This window comes from Aquarana catesbeiana, linkage group LG02, assembly GCF_042186555.1.
Source record: "Aquarana catesbeiana isolate 2022-GZ linkage group LG02, ASM4218655v1, whole genome shotgun sequence".
Lineage (NCBI taxonomy): Eukaryota > Metazoa > Chordata > Amphibia > Anura > Ranidae > Aquarana > Aquarana catesbeiana.
Window position 1 is genome coordinate 465,790,340 of NC_133325.1, and position 20,722 is coordinate 465,811,061.

Here is a 20,722-nt window from a genome sequence, read left to right on the forward strand (position 1 = left end):
AGGCCATTTTTATGTAGAGCAAAAAAGAAAATTTTCAGATCCTCAGAGAGTTCTGACCAGGGGTTCCAAGGACTGCTACACAGTGGCATACACTGTGCGCAGTACCCCTGGCGGGGGGGTGAGGCTTTTTGGTGAGTGCATTCATAATAGGAGCACAGATAAGAATCACCAACACCAGTTGTCACCCAAATAAGAAGTTCTTGAGAAATTATTTTTCAGCAAGCACTGGACACTTTTTGAGCACAAGTCACTTTGTTTGTTTTTTGGATTTTTATATAGATTTTTTATATTGGTCTATATTGTTACATTGAATTTGTATATTCATTACACCAATGGTATTTATGTTATCAAGTCAAATATAATCACCACATCACATATATTTAATCCCTCTGGGCTAAATATTTTCTCAACCAGTTGCAAACATCAATTTTGTGAAAGCACCTGCCAGAGGGAATAACACATTAGACAACAATTCCTTAATTTTATTGCATCAGCACTTAGTCAATTCACTTCAGCATCACATACTTATGTTTTTATTTTTGAAAGTGCAACACACTTATATAGTTGTTTTTAGCATTATTGAGATAATGTTTATATTCTCACAGTGTACCCTGGATTGACTAAGGGTACAACACCAACACCATTTGACACCAAGGTTTAGTTTACACTTTCCTTTTGGTATCTCACCAGCTAATCGTGGGGTTGTTAACATTAAAGGCACCACATTTGTGCAGAGGGTGTAGCACAGTAGCATATCTATATCATAGGTGCCATATTCTCTTACCTCTTGGTCCCATCACCCTGACTTATTCCATTAAGTGATATTACCTCTTAAAGGCTTCTGTTCTGATTTGTTGCATCCGGCAGAGGGTGCAGCACATTGAACACCAGTACACGGGTTACATTGCACCCTTGCAGAGGGTGTGTTTACTGAATATCGGAACACCAAGCCAGTATATATTTATTTATTTTCTTCATCATTTTCTTTTCTTGTTTCCTCTGAAATCTTGTAGTGTTGCACCCTGCAGAGGGTGCAACACAGAAGCATTACTATATTAGGTTTAAACCAAACATCTAAGTATTTTCTCATTAGAACAGCACCACACCTACACTCCCTTTTAATTAATCTAAGTATACTCCACCCAGGTGATACTATATTTGTAGGGGCAGCAGTTCATTCTTAAAATGGATGTAAACCCAATGTCATCCTTTCTAAACTACTGCCATAGGGGTTATCTATAAGGATATACATGCCTCCTGCATTTATCTTTACCTGTCAAATGTCTCCCCTCTGTCTGTTATTAGACCCGAAAAACTGCAGATTCTGTGGGTGGGTCTGTTGTCTGGAGCTCAGTGGGTGGAGTCGTGATGTCAGTAGACTCCCCGCCCACCTCTACACTCCCCTGTGTATTTCTAACACTGAACTTCTGCTATGATCTCTAACATCCAGTGAAAAGACAGGAAAGTAACCACATGACTTCAGCATGCCAAATCATGGTGAGGTGTGGAACAGCCAATGCTTGCAGAGCTGCTGAAGAAAGGAGTGGGGGAGAGAATTTAAAAATACTGCATGTCTCTTAGGCTAGTGCACGAGATATGTAAATCACCTGTCACTCACAGCAAGGGGGAGGATTTGACAAAGTTTTTCTCAGTTTGTCAAGTTTTATCTCACTGAACAATAAGAGGATTGCTCAGAGCTGGATTAACTCTGTGTGGCAAGACTGGGCTCAAATGATAGGAAATCTTATACTCTACAGTATGATATATAAAAAAAAAAAAATTTCGGGTTTACATCCACTTTAAGCTTTTTTGTACTTTCTTCCTATGCGCGGATTTATCTATAACCTTCCTCTGAGAGTCCTTTGCCATGAGGTGCCATGTTAAACTTCCAGTGGCCAGTATAAGAGAGTCAGAGCAATGACACCAAGTTTAACACACCTGCTGCCCATTCACACCTGAGACCTTGTAACACTAATGAGTCACATGACATCGGGGAGGGAAAATGGCTAAATGGTCCCAATTTGGAAATTTTCACTTAGGGATGTACTCAATTTTGTTGCCAGCGGTTTAGACATTAATGGCTATGTGTTGAGTTATTTTGAGGGGACAGCGAATTTAGACTGTTATACCAGCTGTACACTCACTACTTTACATTGTAGCAAAGTGTCATTTCTTCAGTGTTGTCACATATAATAAAATATTTGCAAAAATGTGAGGGGTGTACTCACTTTTGTGAGATACTGTATGTGTTTTTCTCAGACTTATACAGGTTTTTAGTTATGTTTAATTTCATTTTATTTGTCTTCCTTATAAATAGAGTTATGTCGATCTGCCGTTCGTTCTGATGGACCCATGTCTGCCCATTGCCTGTGGGAGTAGAAGCCCTGCATGTGTATTCCCACACGCGGGGTCTTTGGCACCTTTTTACCACCTTGGAATCCCACAGAGGCAATACCTGGGCGGATGTTTACATTCCTCCTTGATCCCGTTCTGAAGCGACTTCCGGTTTCACACTTCTTCCCGCTTGGAACGCACAGCACCAATGCCGCACTTCCAGTTTGCGTCATTTCCGGCGCTCTGCCAGCTCCGATCCTCCCCTCGTTCATTGGCACAGCCCCGGCTCCCTTCTGCTGATAGCTATCAGCTGGGAGCATTCTTGTCGCCACCCACACTCCATCTGGAATACCCGGAAACCAGGAAGATGGATTCGGAGGAGGTACAAGCCATGGCTGTGACGTGAACCTCATCTGGCATGTCAGTGGTCAGATGAGCCCTCTCCCGTCCCTCTGGATCCTACAGAATCCACTTGGATCTGTGATCCGGGCGGCGTGGGCGGCCTCAAGGATCCCTCCTTCCTCCTCTCCTGGTAATTACAGCAGACTCCCTTACATATATACAATGGGGACGGAAAGTATTCAGACCCCCTTAAATTTTTCACTCTTTGTTATATTGCAGCCATTTGCTGAAATCATTTAAGTTCATTTTTTTCCTCATTAATGTACACACAGCACCCCATATTGACAGAAAAACACAGAATTGTTGACATTTTGGCAGATTTATTAAAAAAGAAAAACTGAAATATCACATGGTCCTAAGTATTCAGACCCTTTGCTAAGTATTTAGTAGAAGCACCCTTTTGATCTAATACAGCCATGAGTCTTTGGGAAAGATGCAACAAGTTTTTCACACCTGGATTTGGGGATCCTCTGCCATTCCTTCTTGCAGATCCTCTCCAGTTCTGTCAGGTTGGATGGTAAACGTTGGTGGACAGCCATTTTTAGGTCTCTCCAGAGATGCTCTATTGGGTTTAAGTCAGGGCTCTGGCTGGGCCATTCAAGAACAGTCACGGAGTTGTTGTGAAGCCACTCCTTTGTTATTTTAGCTGTGTGCTTAGGGTCATTGTCTTGTTGGAAGATAAACCTTTGGCCCAGTCTAAGGTCCTGAGCACTCTGGAGAAGGTTTTCGTCCAGGATATCCCTGTACTTGGCCGCATTCATCTTTCCCTCGATTGCAACCAGTCGTCCTGTCCCTGCAGCTGAAAAACACCCTGACAGCATGATGCTGCCACCACCATGCTTCACTGTTGGGACTGTATTGGACAGGTGATGAGCAGTGCCTGGTTTTCTCCACACATACCGCTTAGAATTAAGGCCAAGGCCAAAAACTAAGGTCTCATCAGACCAAAGAATCCTTTTTCTCACCATCTTGGAGTCCTTCAGGTGTTTTTTAGCAAACTCCATGCGGGCTTTCATGTGTCTTGCACTGAGGAGAGGCTTCGTCGGGCCACTCTGCCAATGGAGAGCTGCAGTGATGGTTGACTTTCTACAACTTTCTCCCATCTCCCGACTGCATCTCTGGAGCTCAGCCACAGTGATCTTCGGGTTCTTCTTTACCTCTCTCACCAAGGCTCTTCTCCCCCGATAGCTCTGTTTGGCCGGCCAGCTCTAGGAAGGGCTCTGGTCATCCCAAACGTCTTCCATTTAAGGATTATGGAGGCCATTGTGCTCTTAGGAACCTTAAGTGCAGCAGAAATTTTTTGTAACCTTGGCCAGATCTGTGCCTTGCCACAATTCTATCTCTGAGCTCTTCAGGCAGTTCCTTTGACCTCATGATTCTCATTTGCTCTGACATGCACTGTGAGCTGTAAGGTCTTATATAGACAGGTGTGTGGCTTTCCTAATCAAGTCCAATCAGTATAATCAAACACAGCTGGACTCAAATGAAGGTGTAGAACCAGCGCAAGGATGATCAGAAGAAATGGACAGCACCTGAGTTAATAGATGAGTGTCACAGCAAAGGGTCTGAATACTTAGGACCATGTGATAGTTCAGTTTTTCTTTTTTAATAAATCTGCAAAAATGTAAACAATTCTGCATTTTTCTGACAATATGGGGTGCAGTGTGTACATTAATGAGGAAAAAAATGAACTTAAATGATTTTAGCAAATGGCTGCAATATAACAAAGAGTGAAAAATTTAAGGGGGTCTGAATACTTTCCGTCCCCACTGTATACACCACAACACATGAAGGTCTCCATTCAGTGGTCCAATTACATGTGGAAACACTGGAAGGAGACATACACACACAGAGAACCAGGTGAGAATCCCCATGCTGGGACAAACTTTACAATGACGTCACTTGTTTGCTTCTTTGGTCTAACAGACCTCTTTTTTTCTTTCTTTCATTATTGTTCGGTAGGTCCTTCTATGGTTCTCCCTTATAATACCATTGATTGGGATTGAAACCAAAGGGCGGTTTGGCTTATACCCACGGTCATTCAACCCATCTTCTTTTTAAAAAAAAAAAAATATATATATATATTTGAACTTCTCAGACCATATACTGGCTTCCCTGTTAGTGTAAGGTAAGACCCTACAATATTCACAAGTTCCTTTTCTGCTTTCACCTCCTATATCATTCTCATATATCTATACTCTTTCATTCATCCACTTGTATATACGCACACACACACAAACACACACCCATTTCCCCACAATACTATCCCCCCCTTTTTTTTCCTACCCCCCCCCCCGCCCTCCTGTCTTTTTCCTTCTTTTCCCCTCTTTTCTCTCCCCTTCCTCTCCCTCTTTTCCCTTTTTTCTTCCTTTTCTTCCCCACTTTTTCTCTTTTTATGGGTGCTACATTGCTATTACAACATTAATATCAAGATCACCATTACCTAGGAGTCTGCTCTTCTTCCTGGGTGAGAAAGCGGAGGTTATCCCCATGGGCCCATCAGGCTGCCTCCCCATTGGACTGACTGCAGCATTATAAAGGTGAAATAACAATATACTAATATAACCTTGCACTACAGGCATTAATTGATCTATTTGTCCTTCTGCTCCTTTCTTGATTTCGACACATTGTTGGAATCAAATAAACAAATGAAATGCAACTTTAATTTGTTAGTTCTATATTGTACTGTAATGTCATCTAAGTAATTGTGAATGCTTTATACAAATTTTATTTTTTTAAACATCCTGCTCCTATAGTGATTAAAGCATTTATCAATATTTATTTATAACCTTGTTAATATTTTATTCATAGGCTATTACAATATTTGTATAAAATTCATGCTACCTTAAGGCCCTGACGAAGCGGGGTTTCCCGCGAAACGCGTAGGCCATCTGTCTTGATCCTTTCAGTCAGGAGCAGCACGTACTAGACCAAATAACAGTAACTGTGATTTTAACATGCTATAATTGTAATGTTCTTGTTTGACCATTGATATATGGAAGATAAAGATTAATTATATTTTTATTTTGTGGTATATACGTTTATTAAACCCTACAAGGTACATACAAAGTCCCACTCCACCTTACATTTGTTACTGACTTTTGCATTTTTTGGGATGGTACCTATGTAGGGTTATAATTGTTCCACATCCACCCCTCACCCTTGTGCAATTCTGTTCCCAGTGATCGGGAACAGTGATCTCTGTCATGTCCCAGTGAGCCCTACAGTTAGAACACATCAAGGAAACACACTTAACCCCTTGTTCGCCCCTAGTGTTAACCCCTTCCCTGCCAGTGTCATTTTTACATTGATCAGTGCATTTTTATAGCACTGATCAATGTGATGTAGCAGCGCCCTGATGTTTAAGCAGGGTTGCTCTTTAATTTATTTGCCAAGTGATAGTTGCCTTGGCCAATTGATAGGAGGTAATTGATTTCACCCTAATTCTGCAATTGCTGCACTTCTCTCTTCTATTGTTAGGTGGCCGTTATCTGGGGAAATTAGATAAGACAAGGGCATTGCAAGGACAGATTAGGAATGAATGGGGTGTCTCAGCCAATGAGCAGGGATTTTCCTAGGTCCCTTGGCCTACTGGGAGAACATATTTATATGGGTGGAGTTCTCTGTCACCTGTATGGCTGTCTGGGTGGACATGTGTCATGTTGCTCCGGGCTGCTAGGCCAGAGACCTGAGGCCTATCCCGGGGGCATATGGTTGCTAGGCTATCTGAGGGCCTATCCAGATGCATGAGAGCAGTGTAGGGTTGGGACTGCGGCTTGCAGTCCAACCAGAAGTGATGGTTCTGCCAGCCGGAGAACCTGTCGTGGTCAGAGGTAGAGGGGAAGCTGTCGCCACTAAGAGACCATCCACCTTGTTACCAGGGACCACAGTGAGTAGCTGAAGCAAGTAGCTGAGCAGTATTCTCACCAACTGGGGATGGTGAAGAATTGGGAAACTTCAGCAGATGTCAAGTCAGGCACCCAGACGCTTGCAGAGCATTATTGTGTGCCAAGCCAGGGACCGAGCAGGCTGGTGGGGTGAAGCTTGAAGAGTGTCTGTGAGTGCCAAGCTAGTGACCCAGCAGGGACGTGGGGGTAACGCTTGAGGAAGATACTCAGTGTGAAGATTGGAAGAGCTCAGGAGATCCAGTGGCAGTGGATCAGCAGGTCTAAGTGATAGACTGGGAGCTCAGTTGAGTAAAGATCTAAAAAGGAGATTGTGGAGGAAGTAAAAGAGTTCATTGCAACTTTTGTTAGAAACTGTTCAAGATTGTTGCCATAGGAGACAGTGTTTCTACACATGCAGACGTGGTGTCCGGCTGGGTGCCTTTCCTTGCATGGCTGTCTACCTATAGAAGTCTCTGGGTTTGCTAATTAACATTGCAACTACTAAAGGGTGTCCTGGCCCAAACCCTCTGTCTCACAATTCTGTTTAAAAGAAAATAAATCTCTTTGCATTCAAGAAGTGTCTGGCGCCCATTAATCTACCTTTCATTACACCCACCATGCCTCGTAACCCACTCTACACAGAAGAATGTCAGCTGTCCCTAACTCTGGAGGTTACCATTAGGCCTGGAAAGGCCCAGGACTTGGATACAGTAATAATGTCACTGTTCCCCAAAAAGTAATTTGCTCAATAAATTTGTAGTTTACTCATTTTGGTGTGTAGTGTCTTTTTTTTTGTTTTTTATTTTTCACATTCCTTACCAATCAATATATTTCGATTGCAATATTATATTCTTTTTTTACCAAAAATATGTAAAAGAATATATATCGGCCTAAACTGATGAATAAATGTGTTGTGTTTTTTATATTTATATATATATATATATATATATATATATATATATATATATAATTTTTTTTTAATTTTTTTTTTTGCATATGTATTATAGCAAATAGTAAAACGAATTGTTTTTTTGTTTTTTTTTAATTGTCGCTCTTTGTTTATAGCGCAAAAAAATAAAAACTGCAGAGGAGATCAAAAGCACCAAAAAAAGCTCTATTTGTGGGGGGAAAAAAGGATGTCAATTTTGTTTGGGTACAGCGTCGCACGACTGCGCAATTGTCAGTTAAAGCGATGCAGTGCCATACTGCAAAAAATTGCCTGGTCATTAAGGATTAAGGGGGCAAATCCTTCCGGTCCTTTAGTGGTTAATACCCCTTTATGGACTGATGAAAAGTAAGTGAACTCTGAAATCTGTGCACAAAAAAGCAGGCAGAGGGCAAAGTATTATTCGCCAGAAGAACCTGTGGTCTCCCTGAGGCTGATCTTTCCTATTACTGACTAACCATGCCTTGTTTTTCATTGTGTTTCTGTTTGGAGGTGTTTTTGGTAGAGGCAGAGCTTTACTTCCTCATGTCAACACTCACATACCAGGAAATATACTGCAATATTTCAGAAGTAAACAAAGACAAAAGGTAATTTTTTTTTACAGTAATTATAGATATTTCCTATAACAGAAAATCTTCACTTTTGAGTTCAGATCTGAACAGTGATCGGCGGAAGGATTTTGGGATCAGAATGGCATCACATTTGAGGGTTTTGACACCTAAAGGCTATACCTCCAGCAACCTAAAAAATGTATATTTCCTAGATGGCATGACTGATCTATTATGAGCTGATACAAGCATAAGGAAACCAAATAACTAACATTCACAAAGTTGAAGATATTCCTTCTTTGCATGGTAAATGCTAAAATATTATTTTCAAGGGTGTGTTAAAGCAGAGCTCCGCATGTTTGCTCTCCCCCCACCTGGTGCCACATTTGGCACCTTTTGGGTGGGGGGAGCAAACATGCAGAGCTTTGCGTCCCTCACTTCCAGGAGACCTCACTGTGGCGACCTCAGCTCCCCTCCTCCTCCTCGGCCAGTTAGAAAGCACAGCGTGCTTCATGCATGCGCAGTAGGGAACCGGCTGTGAAGCCAGAAGGCTTCACTGCCAGTTTTCCCGTACAACAAATGGTGGCGCTAGCATCCGAAAGCCGATCAGAAAATCGGCTGGGGTGCCGACATTGAGGGATCCTTGGATAGATTGCTGACTTTTAATTTTTTTTGGTGGGGGGGGGGGGGGGGGCAGAACTCCTCTTTAAAGAAACAATGACAATCCAAAAAAGGCAAAATGTGTAATCTTTGTTACGTAACCTCTGTGAGCACAAACGCCACAGTTATAACACGTACAATGTCCTCTTATGTTTACTATGTTGTAATCAGTTTTAATGGTAATTCTTTAAATGAGGAAGTGTGGCAATATATAAATTTTCTGTCTGTTTTGATATTCAAAACCAAAAGGTGGGGACAAAAGTATTGCAATAGGGAATTGCTGAATATATTCAAGGTCTAAGACCCCATACACACTATTAGATTTTCTGCAGATTTTTGTCTTCAGATTTACCAAAACCATGTAGTGCAAGGGCCTGCCTGATTGCATACAAATCGAAACTCGTAAGGTTTGACCTCATCATAATATATGGTTTTGGTAAATCTGAAGACAAAAATCGGCAGAAAATCTAATAGTGTGTATGGGGCCTAAATGGTCCAATATTTTGGGTGTATCCAGGAAGGAATAATTACTGTTCTTCTTCCCCTTCTTCTTTTTTTTTCCATAAATGTTATTGTGTATCAGAACAGCATACATCATATAAAGTAGTAACAATAGAACAGATTTGGTTTCAAAACCATATAGTCTTACACAACTGTAGTAAGATGCACATAATGTACCGTATTTATCGGCGTATAACATGCACTTTTTCCCCCTTAAAATCAGAGGAAAATCGTGGGTGTGTGTTATACGCCGATCCCCACTGACTGTGAGGGCGAGAGGAGCGAGCGCCGCCAAAATACAAATAGCCGAGTGTACTGTCTACTCGGCTAGGCTCAGATCCTCTCGGCTCCGCTCACAGTCACGCCCAGTCCCACCATTGGACCCAATACATACAGTAAAGTGTAACTGCAAACAGTGTTTTTTGCAGGATAACCAGTTGAAATAAATGGGAAAAACGTTTAAAAAACAATACTGTTACTATATTTACGAACATGTAAGCTGCAATATATACATTTTTTTTCTTTTTTTAGATATGATTTCTTTTTCTAGATATGCTTTAAAGTTAGCATGTCTATTGTGACTGTATTATGACAAACCACAAGTGTATCAAATTCTTCTGATGAGGTCCATTAAAGTGTAAGAAGGTTTCTGTCCATTTAAAGCAGAGCTCCAGTCTGAGCAAAAAAAAAAATAAAAATGAAACGTCAGCAGCTACAAATACTGTAGCTGCTGACTTTTAATATAAGTACACTTACCTTTTCAGGGATCCAGGGATGTTGGCACCTCGAGCCGATTCTTTAATCGGCTTTGGGTGCAGGCACCGGCATCTTCACTAAGGGAAACTGGCAGTAAAGCCTTCATACTTCACAGCCGGTTTCCTACTGCACATGTGTGAGTCTTTCTGAATGGTCGCGCCGTCTTCTGGGACCTGTGTGTGTCCCAGAAAGCAGCGGATTAAGGAGGAGGGGCCGGACATACTCAGAGATTGCTGCTGTCAAAACCAGGTACCCGCTCCCCCCCCCCAAAAAAAGTGGCAAATTTGGCAGTGGAGAGGAGGAGGGTGCGAAAAAAAAAAAGGTTATATTATTTGGTCTATGTAGAATAATCTCTATAAACTGGTATATATATTTGAAATGCGTTAACAACCAGTGCAAACAGCACCAAAATTGAACACTCCTAGCAATTTAGTAAGAAGCATGGTGAGTTTTTTTAAAGTAAAAAAAATTGTAATTTTCTTACCTCGTCTTTCAGGATAGCACCTGGAGAGAGCACAGCTCCACCCACTTCCCAGGAAACACTGCAGTCATTACTTTAAAGTCTGGACACTTCCACCTTGGCCTCAGTTGTAGTGTTTTCCTTCAGCCATGGTGAAAGCACTGCAGGGGACCAGGGGTGTGCTGCGCTCTCTCCAGGGGGAGAAGGGTGCGAGGTATACCTGGTGGTGGTCTTTTTTTTGTCTTTTGCTTCTTGGCCAGCCCAACACCCTTCCCCCCTGCCCCCCCGATGGGCGGGGGGCATTTCCCATTATCGAGTCCGACGAGGCCAGCGGAGTGCGGGGCTGCACTAGGCAGTGCTGCGTCTATGGCTTCCAGCCAGCGTCCTCTTCCGGGTCCCGAGTGGCGGATGACTGCTGGACAGGGCGGGACTTCTGGGGGCGCGTGACAGCTTCTGGTTCCAGCCTTTGGAGCGCAGGAGGGGAGGCCGCCTCGACTGGTGCATTTCCGGTCCTCACAGTGCCAAAAGGACCACTAAAATTTAAGATAAAAAGACTGCCGGATGTCTGCTGGAACCCTGGGAGAGATGGAGCCAGAGGAACTGGTGGCAGGAGCAGGAGCCACAAGCACCAGCCAGACCCAGGTTTCCTCTGTTAGTTAACCTGGGCCATGTATGTTTTGTCCCTCCCTTTTCCCTGTAGGGGGGGAGCCTGACTCACACTCCTTAAGTGACTTCCCTGAGTAATGTGGGTTTGTTTGTACAGCAGTGATTTTGTGGGATTTTTTTTTGTTCGCTGACTGTTTTGGGATCTGCTGGGGAGGAGATCCAATCTGTAAATGTATTGATGGTATGTTTTGTCTGCTTGGTGTATTTTCAGACAAAAGTTAAAGAAAAGACTAAGCATGTTTCCCCTCCCCCTCCAAGAAAAGATGTGCTTCATGTAAAGCTTCCCTTAGGGAGTCTTGGACCAAGCCTTTGTGCAGGTCTTGCATAGCGGATTTGGTCAGAGAGGAGACTTCCACTAAGGCACCCTCTGGCCAACCTAGTGAGATGCTCACTTCATTCCGGAAGGAGTTGGAAGACACCTTTCAGTCCTTCCGCTCCTATCCGGACAAACGTCCAGTGGCACAATCAACAGAGGGTTCTCCACCCTGCCCTCACACGTCCTCTGTAGCTCCGACAGTGGTTAGCGAGTCAGAGGAGGAGAAAAGTGGGTCTTCAGGGTCAGACGAGGGAGAAGGCGAGGAAAAAGAGGTATATTCCTGTTACAGGTTGTCTTTGGAAGAGGTAGACGACCTTTTAAAGACCATACATACGACCCTAAATATCAAGGAGGATAAGATCCAATTGTCACTGCACGACAAAATGTATCAGGGTATGCATGAGGTCAAGCATCGGGTGTTCCCGGTGCACAAGGTGTTAACAGAGGCTATAAAGGGGGAGTGGAAGGACCCAGAGAGGGCCCCATTTTTCTCCAGGTCTCTCTCTCCAGGAGATTTCCTTTTGATAAAGATAGCACGCAAGTTTGGAATAGGACCTAAACTTGATGCAGCTTTCTCGGAAGTATCGCGGTAACACCGACTTGGCTTTTGAGGACATGGGTGTCTTGAAGGACACTATGGACAAGAGGGCTGATTCTGTGTTAAAGAAGGCTTGGGATTCTACGCTAACCAATCTCAAACCAGCAATGGCACCAACAGTGGTAGCTTGGGCTACCTCAACTTGGGCTGTAGCAACGTCCTGGGCGGAACAAGCTGGGGCTTCACCAGGGCGAATCTGCAAGGCAGCCACATGGACAAGTTATTCCACCTTTGCTCGTTACTATAGGATGGACCTGCTCTTGGCAGCAGAGCAGTTGTTTGGCAGGAAGATCCTGCAGGCAGTGGTTCCGCCCTAGGAGTAAGTACTTGCTTATTATCTCCAGGTGCTTTCCTGAAAGACGAGGTTAGAAAACCTTAGTTAGACTTACCGGGAGCATGCCAATGGTGCTGCAGAAAACATATAGCACAGTGAGGAAGGTTTGTGGTCCAGGATGATAGGACAGTCAAAATTAGAAGTGGCGCCCCCCCCACAGTTGCAGAATGCCGGCTGGCCGCATACCAGAAGCAGTGCGGCCGCTTTATGGGGGCGCTAGACTAATTTGCCTCTCAGTCCAGTCCACCCCATAAGACTGACGCTACACTAACTGTGTAGCGCAAGCAGGCGGGGACTCCTTCCGTGCTGCCCCCTGCAAAGTGCTGCCCTAGGCCTGGGCCTTGTTGGCCTAGGCCAGGATACAGCGTTGGCTGGAGGTACTCGATAACAACTGAGGCCATGGTGGAAGTATCCAGGCTTTAAAGAAATGACTGCAGTGTTTTCTGGGAAGTGGGTGGAGCTGCGCTCTCTCCAGGTGCTGTCCTGAGAGACTCGTAGAAATACCATTACTGGTAAGTCTAACTAAGGTTTTTTTTTTTTCACAAATTTGTCATTTTAACAAATTATTTTTCACACAACGCATAGGCATACTTACAATTACACCCTTAAAACACATTCTACTAAACCTCCTGTGTGTGTGAATACCACGTGCATTAGACTTTGTTACTGCCTAGAGGCATAGAGGGGCCCAAAATCCAAAGAGCACCTTAAGACTTTCAAGGGACATAAATAATGCATCTGATTTCCTGGCTATTGCATTTCTTGGAGTTATGGGACAGGAGAAACACTAACAAAATGACCATGTTTTGCAAAGTAGACCCTCCAACATATTTCATTGGTGAATTAAAAAGGTGCAGTGATCATATATCAAATTTATATAATAAAGTATACTGAATAATACAGTCGCCTGAACAGTCTGTAAAAAGTCTAAATGGTGTAAATGCAGTAAGCAGAATAAAGGCAATCCACTGTGCATAAGATAAGACTAGCCCCCACCTCCAAAGTGCAGCCTGACCAGACCAATCTATCAGCTTTCCTATCCCACTAAAGGTATGCCAAGTATCTATACCCAATATATCATTAACCAAATGGCATAATAGAGGCATTAGGTGGCTAAATTATTTATATCACATTAATGGCTTTAAATCCTTTTCAACCCTTCATTCTGACTACCACTTACTGAAGAATAAAACTTTAGATGTGAACTGCTGAAAAATTTGTTTGTTTTCGTTTCATTCATTTTTTGTTTTTTTCAGAAATTCAAAAATTTGTAAAATTCAGAATTCGTAAATTCGAAAATAAGAAAGGGAAAATCCAAAGATTCGAAATAACTAACTAATAATAACTAACTATTAAATTATAAGTATTGAAATTTCCTTTCAAATTTGGCTGTTAGTAAATGTAACGAATACGAATTTATCTGAAGTTACAAATTATCCGAAATAAAGAATGCCACATCTAAACAAATGGAATGGAACTAAATTATAATTATTATTAATAATAATAATAATACGTTGTTATTTATAATTATTAATTCGTTATGTTCCATTCGTTTAGATACGGCATTTGTTATTACAGATAATTCGTAACTTTGGATAAATTCGTAACGTTCACTAACAGCCAAATTTGAAAGGACATTCCAATAACTATAATTTAATAGCTAAGTTATTATTAGTTAGTTATCATTTTAGATTTTCAAATTTTCGGGTTTTTGAATTTTCGGATTTCCGTTCTTTCGAATTTTCGGATTTTCAGTCTTATTTTTGGATTTTCGAATTTCCCAATATTCGGAAAAATTCAGAAAGTCTGATATTTCCAAATTAACGAATTTGTCTAAATTCGTTAAACGAATTTGGAACTAAACAAATTGCACATGTCTAAGAATAAGTGCTATTCCTACTTACAAATAACATCTCTTCTTCGCCACAACCCAGGGAGGTTTTACCAAATCCCCAGGTAAATAGCTAACTATCTACACATTCTCAAACCATCCAGAGGCTGCATCTCCCTTATATATGAGACTGCAGTGCCTTGCAAAAGTATTCACCCGCTTGGCATTTTTCATGTTTTGTTGCCTCACAACCTGGAATTAACATGGATTGTTTGAGGATTTGCATCATTTAATTTACCGAACATGCAAGCAAACAACAGTAGAAACCCCCACAACATTTTGGAAAGCAAACACCTCAAGGTATTTTTAAGAGGCGTGCTGATTTAATTTTATAGCCTCTAATAAATATGCAGATAGAAACTGAAATAAGATATTTCTAATGCAAACTGTTGGTATACTTAGAATTACACCACAAAACACATTCTGCTACTCTTCCCAAATTTGAGGATACCACATGTGTAACCATTTTTCAGAAACGATCTGTGTAGAGGGGCCCAAAATCCAAGAGGCACCTTCAGGCTTGCAAGGGGCATAAATTACGCATCTAATTTCCTGAATACCTGTACTGTACTTTAATGGTCACCTCTGTACAAGTGGTCAGGGAATATAGCATAGTGTAACACCACACCACCTATAGCAGTCCCCATTCCTATAAGCCAAGCAAGTCTAACCCTCTTTCAATGTGGCTGCCCCCAGGAATGCTATGTTCGCTGGCCAGGAAGTACAGGAGACTGAACAAAATGTGAACAAAGAAGTTCCTGTGGTTCCAGGAGTACAGTTTTCCGCAGGGGATAACTGGGACTAGTGTCTTACGGAAACATAGTTAGTGGGACCTGCAGATGGTTTAGTTCAGTGGCAGGCAAATATGTGGTCAGTAAACAGGCCAGGATCAGTACAGATGGCAGGCAGATTCGGCACTGCACTGGTTTGGCATTGATCAGGAAAACTGTTGCTGGATGCACTGGTCACGACACTGGCACTGGTGTAGTGGTGATCACTGCTGCAGGCTTACACTGGTCTGGTGACACTGCGACTGGACTGGTGTGGCTAGTGATCAGCCACACCAGACGCAGCTAGAGACTGTTGCTGGCTTACACTGGTCTGGTGACACTGAGACTGGTATTGCAGCATTCAGGAACACTGTTGTTGGCTGCACTAGACTGGTGACATTTTAACTGGTGTAGCAGCAATTGGGAACACTATTGCTGGCCTGGCTACACTAGTCTGGGTCACTGGCACTTGTATGGTGGCAATCAGGAATACTGTGGCTGGCTGCACTTGTCTGGTGAGACAGGGATTAGTGTGGTGGTGATCAGGAACACTTGCTGGCTTTCACTAGTCTGGTGACATTTGGGACTGGTGTGGCAGCAGTGTTTCTTGCTTACACTAGTACAGTGCATCTGAAAGTATTCATAGCACTTCACTTTTTCCAATGTTACAGCCTTATTCCAAAATGTATTAAATTAATTTTTTTCCTCAAAATTCTACAAACAACGTAAAAGAAGTTTGTTTGAAATCTTTGCAGATGTATTAAAAATAAAAAACGAAAAAAAATCACATGTACATAAGTATTCACAGCCTTTGCTCAATGGTTTGTTGAAGCACCTTTGACACCAATAACAGCCTCAAGTCCTTTTTGAGTATGATGCTACAAGCTTGGCACACCTATTTCTGGGCAGTTTCTCCCATTCTTCTTTGCAGGACCTCTCAAGCTCCATCAGGTTGGATGGGGAGCGTCAGTGCACAGCCATTTTCAGATCTCTCCAGAGATGTTCAATAGGGTCCAAGTCTGGGCTCTGGCTGGGTCACTCAAGGACATTCACAGAGTTGTCCCGTAGCCACTCCTTTGGTATCTTGGCTGTGTGCTTAGGGTCCTTGTTTTGTTGGAAGATGAACTTTTGCCCCAGTCTGAGGTCCAGAGCACTCTGGAGTAGGTTTTCATCAAAGATGTCTCTGTACATTGCTGCATTCATCTTTCCCTCGATCCTGACTAGTCTCCCAGTTCCTGCCACTGAAAAAAACATCCCCACAGCATGATGCTGCCACCACCATGCTTTACTGTAGGGATGGTATTGGCCAGGTGATGAGCAGTGCCTGGTTTCCTCCAGACATGACGCTTGCCATTCAGGCCAAAGAGTTCAGTCTTTGTTTAATCAGACCAGAGAATTTTGTTTCTCATGGTCTGAGAGTCCTTCAGGTGCCTTTTGGCAAACTGCAGGTGGACTGTCATGTGCCGTTTACTGAGGGGTGGCTTCCGTCTGTCCACTCTACCATACAGGCTTGATTGGTGAAATGCTGCAGAGATTGTTGTTCTTCTAGAAGGTTCTCCTCTCACCACAGGGAAACACTGGAGCTCTGTCACAGGGAAACACTGGAGCTCTGTTTGAGTGACCATCGGGTCCTTGGCCTGCTCTCTTCTCCCCCGATCGCTCTAGGAAGAGTCCTGGTGGGTCCAAACTTCTTCTATTTATGGATGATGAAGGCCACTGTGCTCATTGGGACCTTCAATGCTGCAAAAAAATTTCTGTACCTTTCCCCAGATCTGTGCCTCGATACAATCCTGTCTCGGAGGTCTACAGTCAATTCCTTGGACTTCATGGCTTAGTTTGTGCTCTGACATGCACTGTTAACTGTGGCACCTTTATATAGACAGGTTTGTGCCTTTCCAAATCGTGTCCAATCATCTGAATTTACCACAGGTGGACTCCGATCAAGTTGTAGAAAAATCTTAAGGATGATCAGTGGAAACAGGATGCACCTGAGCTCAATTTTGAGTATCATGGCAAAGGCTGTGAATACTTATGTACATGTGTTTTGTTTTTTAATAAATTTGCAAAGAGTTTAACCAGACTTTTACATTGCCATTATGGGGTAGAATTTTTAGGAAAATAATGAATTTGATCCATTTTGGAATAAGGCTGTAACATAACAATAAAATGTGGAAAAAGTGAAGCACTATTGATACTTTCCAGATGCACTGTATGTAGGACCACTGGGACTTGGTGTGGTGGCAATCAGGAACACTGTTCCTGGTTGCACTGATCTAGTGACAATGGGACAAATGTGAGAGTGACCAAGAACACTGTTGCTGGCTGCACTAGTCTGGTGACACAGGGACTTGTGTAGTAGTGATCAGGAACACCGTTTCTGACTTACACCGGTCTGGTGACACTGTACTGATGTGCTGGCGATTAGGAACACTATTGCTCGCTTACACTGGTCTGGTGGTGATCAGGAATTCTATTGTCACCAGATAAGTGTAGTCAGCAACTGTTGCTGGCTGTACTGATCTTGTAACACAGGAACTGGTGTAGCAGTAAACAGGAATGTTGCTGGCTTACACTGGTCTGGTAACAGTGGGACTGGTGTGGCGGTGATCAGGGACACTGTTGGCTGTACTGGTCTAGTTTGATGGTGATCAGGAACACTGTTGCTGGCTGAGCTGGTCTGGTGCTGATCAGGGACACTGTTTCTGGCTACACTGGTCTGGTGTGATGGTGATTAGGAACACTGTTGCTGGCTGCATTAATCTTGGTTGCTGGCACTAGTGTGATGGCGATCAGGAACACTAGGTTTGGCTGCACTGGTCTGGTGACACTGGGACTGGTGTGTTGGCGATCTGGAACAATGTTGCTGGCTTACGCTAGCCTGGTGACACTTGGGACTGGTGTGGCAATAATCAAACACTGTTTCTGGCTTACACTGGTATGTTGACACTGGGACTTATGTGGCAGCAATCGGGAACACTGTTACTGATTACACTGATCTGGTGACACTGAGACTCATGTGGCAGTGACCAAGAACACTGTTTGCTTGTTGCACTGGTCTGGAGACACCAGGAATGGTGTAAAGGTAATCAGGAACACTGTTTCTGGCTTACACTGTTCTAGTGACACTGTATTGGTGTGGTAGTTATTAGAAACACTATTGCTGGCTTACACTGGTCTGGTGGCAATCAGGAATACTATTGTCACCAGACCAGTGCAGCCAGCAACTGTTGGTGGCTGCACTGGTCTGTCTTGTGACACAGGGACTGGTGTTGCAGTAATCAGGAATGTTGTTGCTGGCTTACTCTGGTAAAATTGGGACTGATGTGGCAGTGATCAGGAACACTGTTGCTGGCTGTTCTGGTCTGGTGACACTGTACTGGTGTGGTGCTGAACAGGGACACTGTGTGTTTCTGGCTGCATTGGCCTGGTGACACTGTACTGATAGGGCGGAAATCAGGGACACTGTTGTTGGCTGCTCTGGTCTAGCAACACTGTATTTGTGTGGATGTGATCAGGAACATTGGCTGGCTGCACTGGTATGGTAAAACTGCACTGGGATGGCTACGGATCAGGGATATCCTAGCTGGCTACATTGGTATGGTGACACTGTACTGGTGTGGCTAGTAATCAGGGACAGTGTGGCAGACTGCAATGGTATGATGACACTGTACTGGAGTGACCAGTGATCAGGGACATTGGCAGGCTGCACTGGCATACAACACACATAACACTGCAACACACATCAATGTCAAAATGCATGCACTACACATGCATCACATAGATGGCCAGGACAAGAAGAAAACACACCAAATTAAGAATTCACACAAAAGCCACCTATGGCCCTATCAGGGTACAGTCATTTTAATTCAAAGCAATATCACAGCATTGCATTAATAGAGAAAACAAAAAAAAACAACTTACTGAAACTGAATTTCTTCAAACAACTTAAAGACATACAATAAACTCCCCCTCTGCTCATTCCAAAAGTCCCTAGGAATCCAGAAAACAGATGAAATAATTTAGGCTGGGGGGTGAGTATGGACCCTTAATGTATGAATCCACCTACTGTCCGATCTCAATAGGTCTTTATCAAATTAGTCTCCTCTTTCACGCCTATAGATTAGGGATGAGCTTCGTGTTCGAGTCGAACCCATGTTCGACTCGAACATCGGCTGTTCGATCGTTCGCCGAATTGCGAACGTTATGGGCCGTTCGCGCTAAATTCGTGTGGCGCGTCACGGCCCATAATTCACTGCGGCATCGCAGTGCATTGCTGGCTGATGATTGGCCAAGCATGCACTATGACCCGCATGCTTGGCCAATCACAGCGCTGTCAGTAGAGAGAGCTGTAATTGGCCAAAGCCAGGGTGGCTTTGGCCAATTACGGCTCAGGGCATTTAGTACACACCCCACACTATATAAGGCCGCCTGCACGGCGGCCCTGTGTAGTGTGTGTTCCGGTGTGCTGAGAGATAGAGAGAGAGAGAGACAGTGTCATTTGATTTGAGTTAGATAGATTAGGCAGAACAGTCAGTCAGTTAGCTGCACTTACAGTGTATTGTGTATATATATGCATCCCAGGTGTTGCATATATATATATACACTGTATTCAGTTTAGCTAGATCCGTTCCTGTTATCTTCTATCTAGACTATTTACATTTAATGCAGTGCGTCCTGCTCACAGTGTTCAGCTAGATCCGTTCCTGTTATCTTCTAGACTATTTACATTTAGTGCAGTGCGTCCTGCTCACAGTGTTCAGCTAGATCCGTTCCTGCTATTTACATTTAGTGCAGTGCGTCCTGCTCACAGTGTTCAGCTAGATCCGTTCCTGTTAAATTCCTACTGACCGGCAGGCTTGTCTGGTTACAGTATATAAAGCTACCTGAAGAAAATTACAGGTGTTCTATTTGATCCTATTAGTACCACGGTCAGGCAGCTAGACTATTTACATTTAGTACAGTGTGTCCTGCTCACAGTGTTCAGCTAGATCCGTTCCTGTTATCTTCCTACTGACAGGCAGGCTTGTCTGGTTACAGTATATAAAGCTACCTGAAGAAAATTACAGGTGTTCTATTTGATCCTATTAGTACCACGGTCAGGCAGCTAGACTATTTACATTTAGTACAGTGCGTCCTGCTCACAGTGTACAGCTAGATCCGTTCCTGTTATCTTCCTACTGACAGGCAGGCTTGTCTGGTTACAGTATATAAAGCTACCTGAAGAAAATTACAGGTGTTCTATTTGATCCTATTAGTACCACGGTCAGGCAGCTAGACTATTTACATTTAGTACAGTGCGTCCTGCTCACAGTGTTCAGCTAGATCCGTTCCTGTTATCTTCCTACTGACAGGCAGGCTTGTCTGGTTACAGTATATAAAGCTACTTGAAGAAAATTACAGGTGTTCTATCCCAGCTTAGTGCAGCTACAGGCCATTAGTATGTCTGGAAGGCCAAGAAGGAGAGGCAGACAGTCACAAGCCAATAAGAGAGGGCAAGCAGGCTCTGTGTCTAGTGCTGGTCGTGGAGACGGTGCATCCTCATCAGCACGTGGCCATGGGACACGCTTGGCCTTTTTTTCGGCAGCTGGCCATGTTGAGCCGCAACATGCGGAAGACTTGGTCGAGTGGATGACCAAGCCGTCCTCATCCTCCT

General features: G+C 43.4%; 2 protein-coding genes across 5 annotated transcripts in view; one reads left to right on the forward strand and one right to left on the reverse strand.

Annotated features, from left to right (window-relative positions):
* The window catches only part of LOC141128405 (large ribosomal subunit protein P2-like), an 866,266-nt gene that overhangs the window by 743,316 nt on the left and 102,228 nt on the right, over window positions 1-20,722 (forward strand). The window lies entirely within an intron of this gene.
* Window positions 1-20,722, reverse strand: part of LOC141128402 (transcription factor ETV7-like) — a 73,296-nt gene that overhangs the window by 39,448 nt on the left and 13,126 nt on the right. For 2 of the 3 annotated variants that reach the window (XM_073615678.1, XM_073615677.1), the window contains exon 2: window positions 5,581-5,661. The exons of the other annotated variant lie outside the window; for it this stretch is intronic. In XM_073615678.1, coding sequence (XP_073471779.1) covers window positions 5,581-5,661 — 81 coding nt within the window. The remainder of the gene's footprint in view (window positions 1-5,580; window positions 5,662-20,722) is intronic. 3 annotated transcript variants of the gene reach the window in all.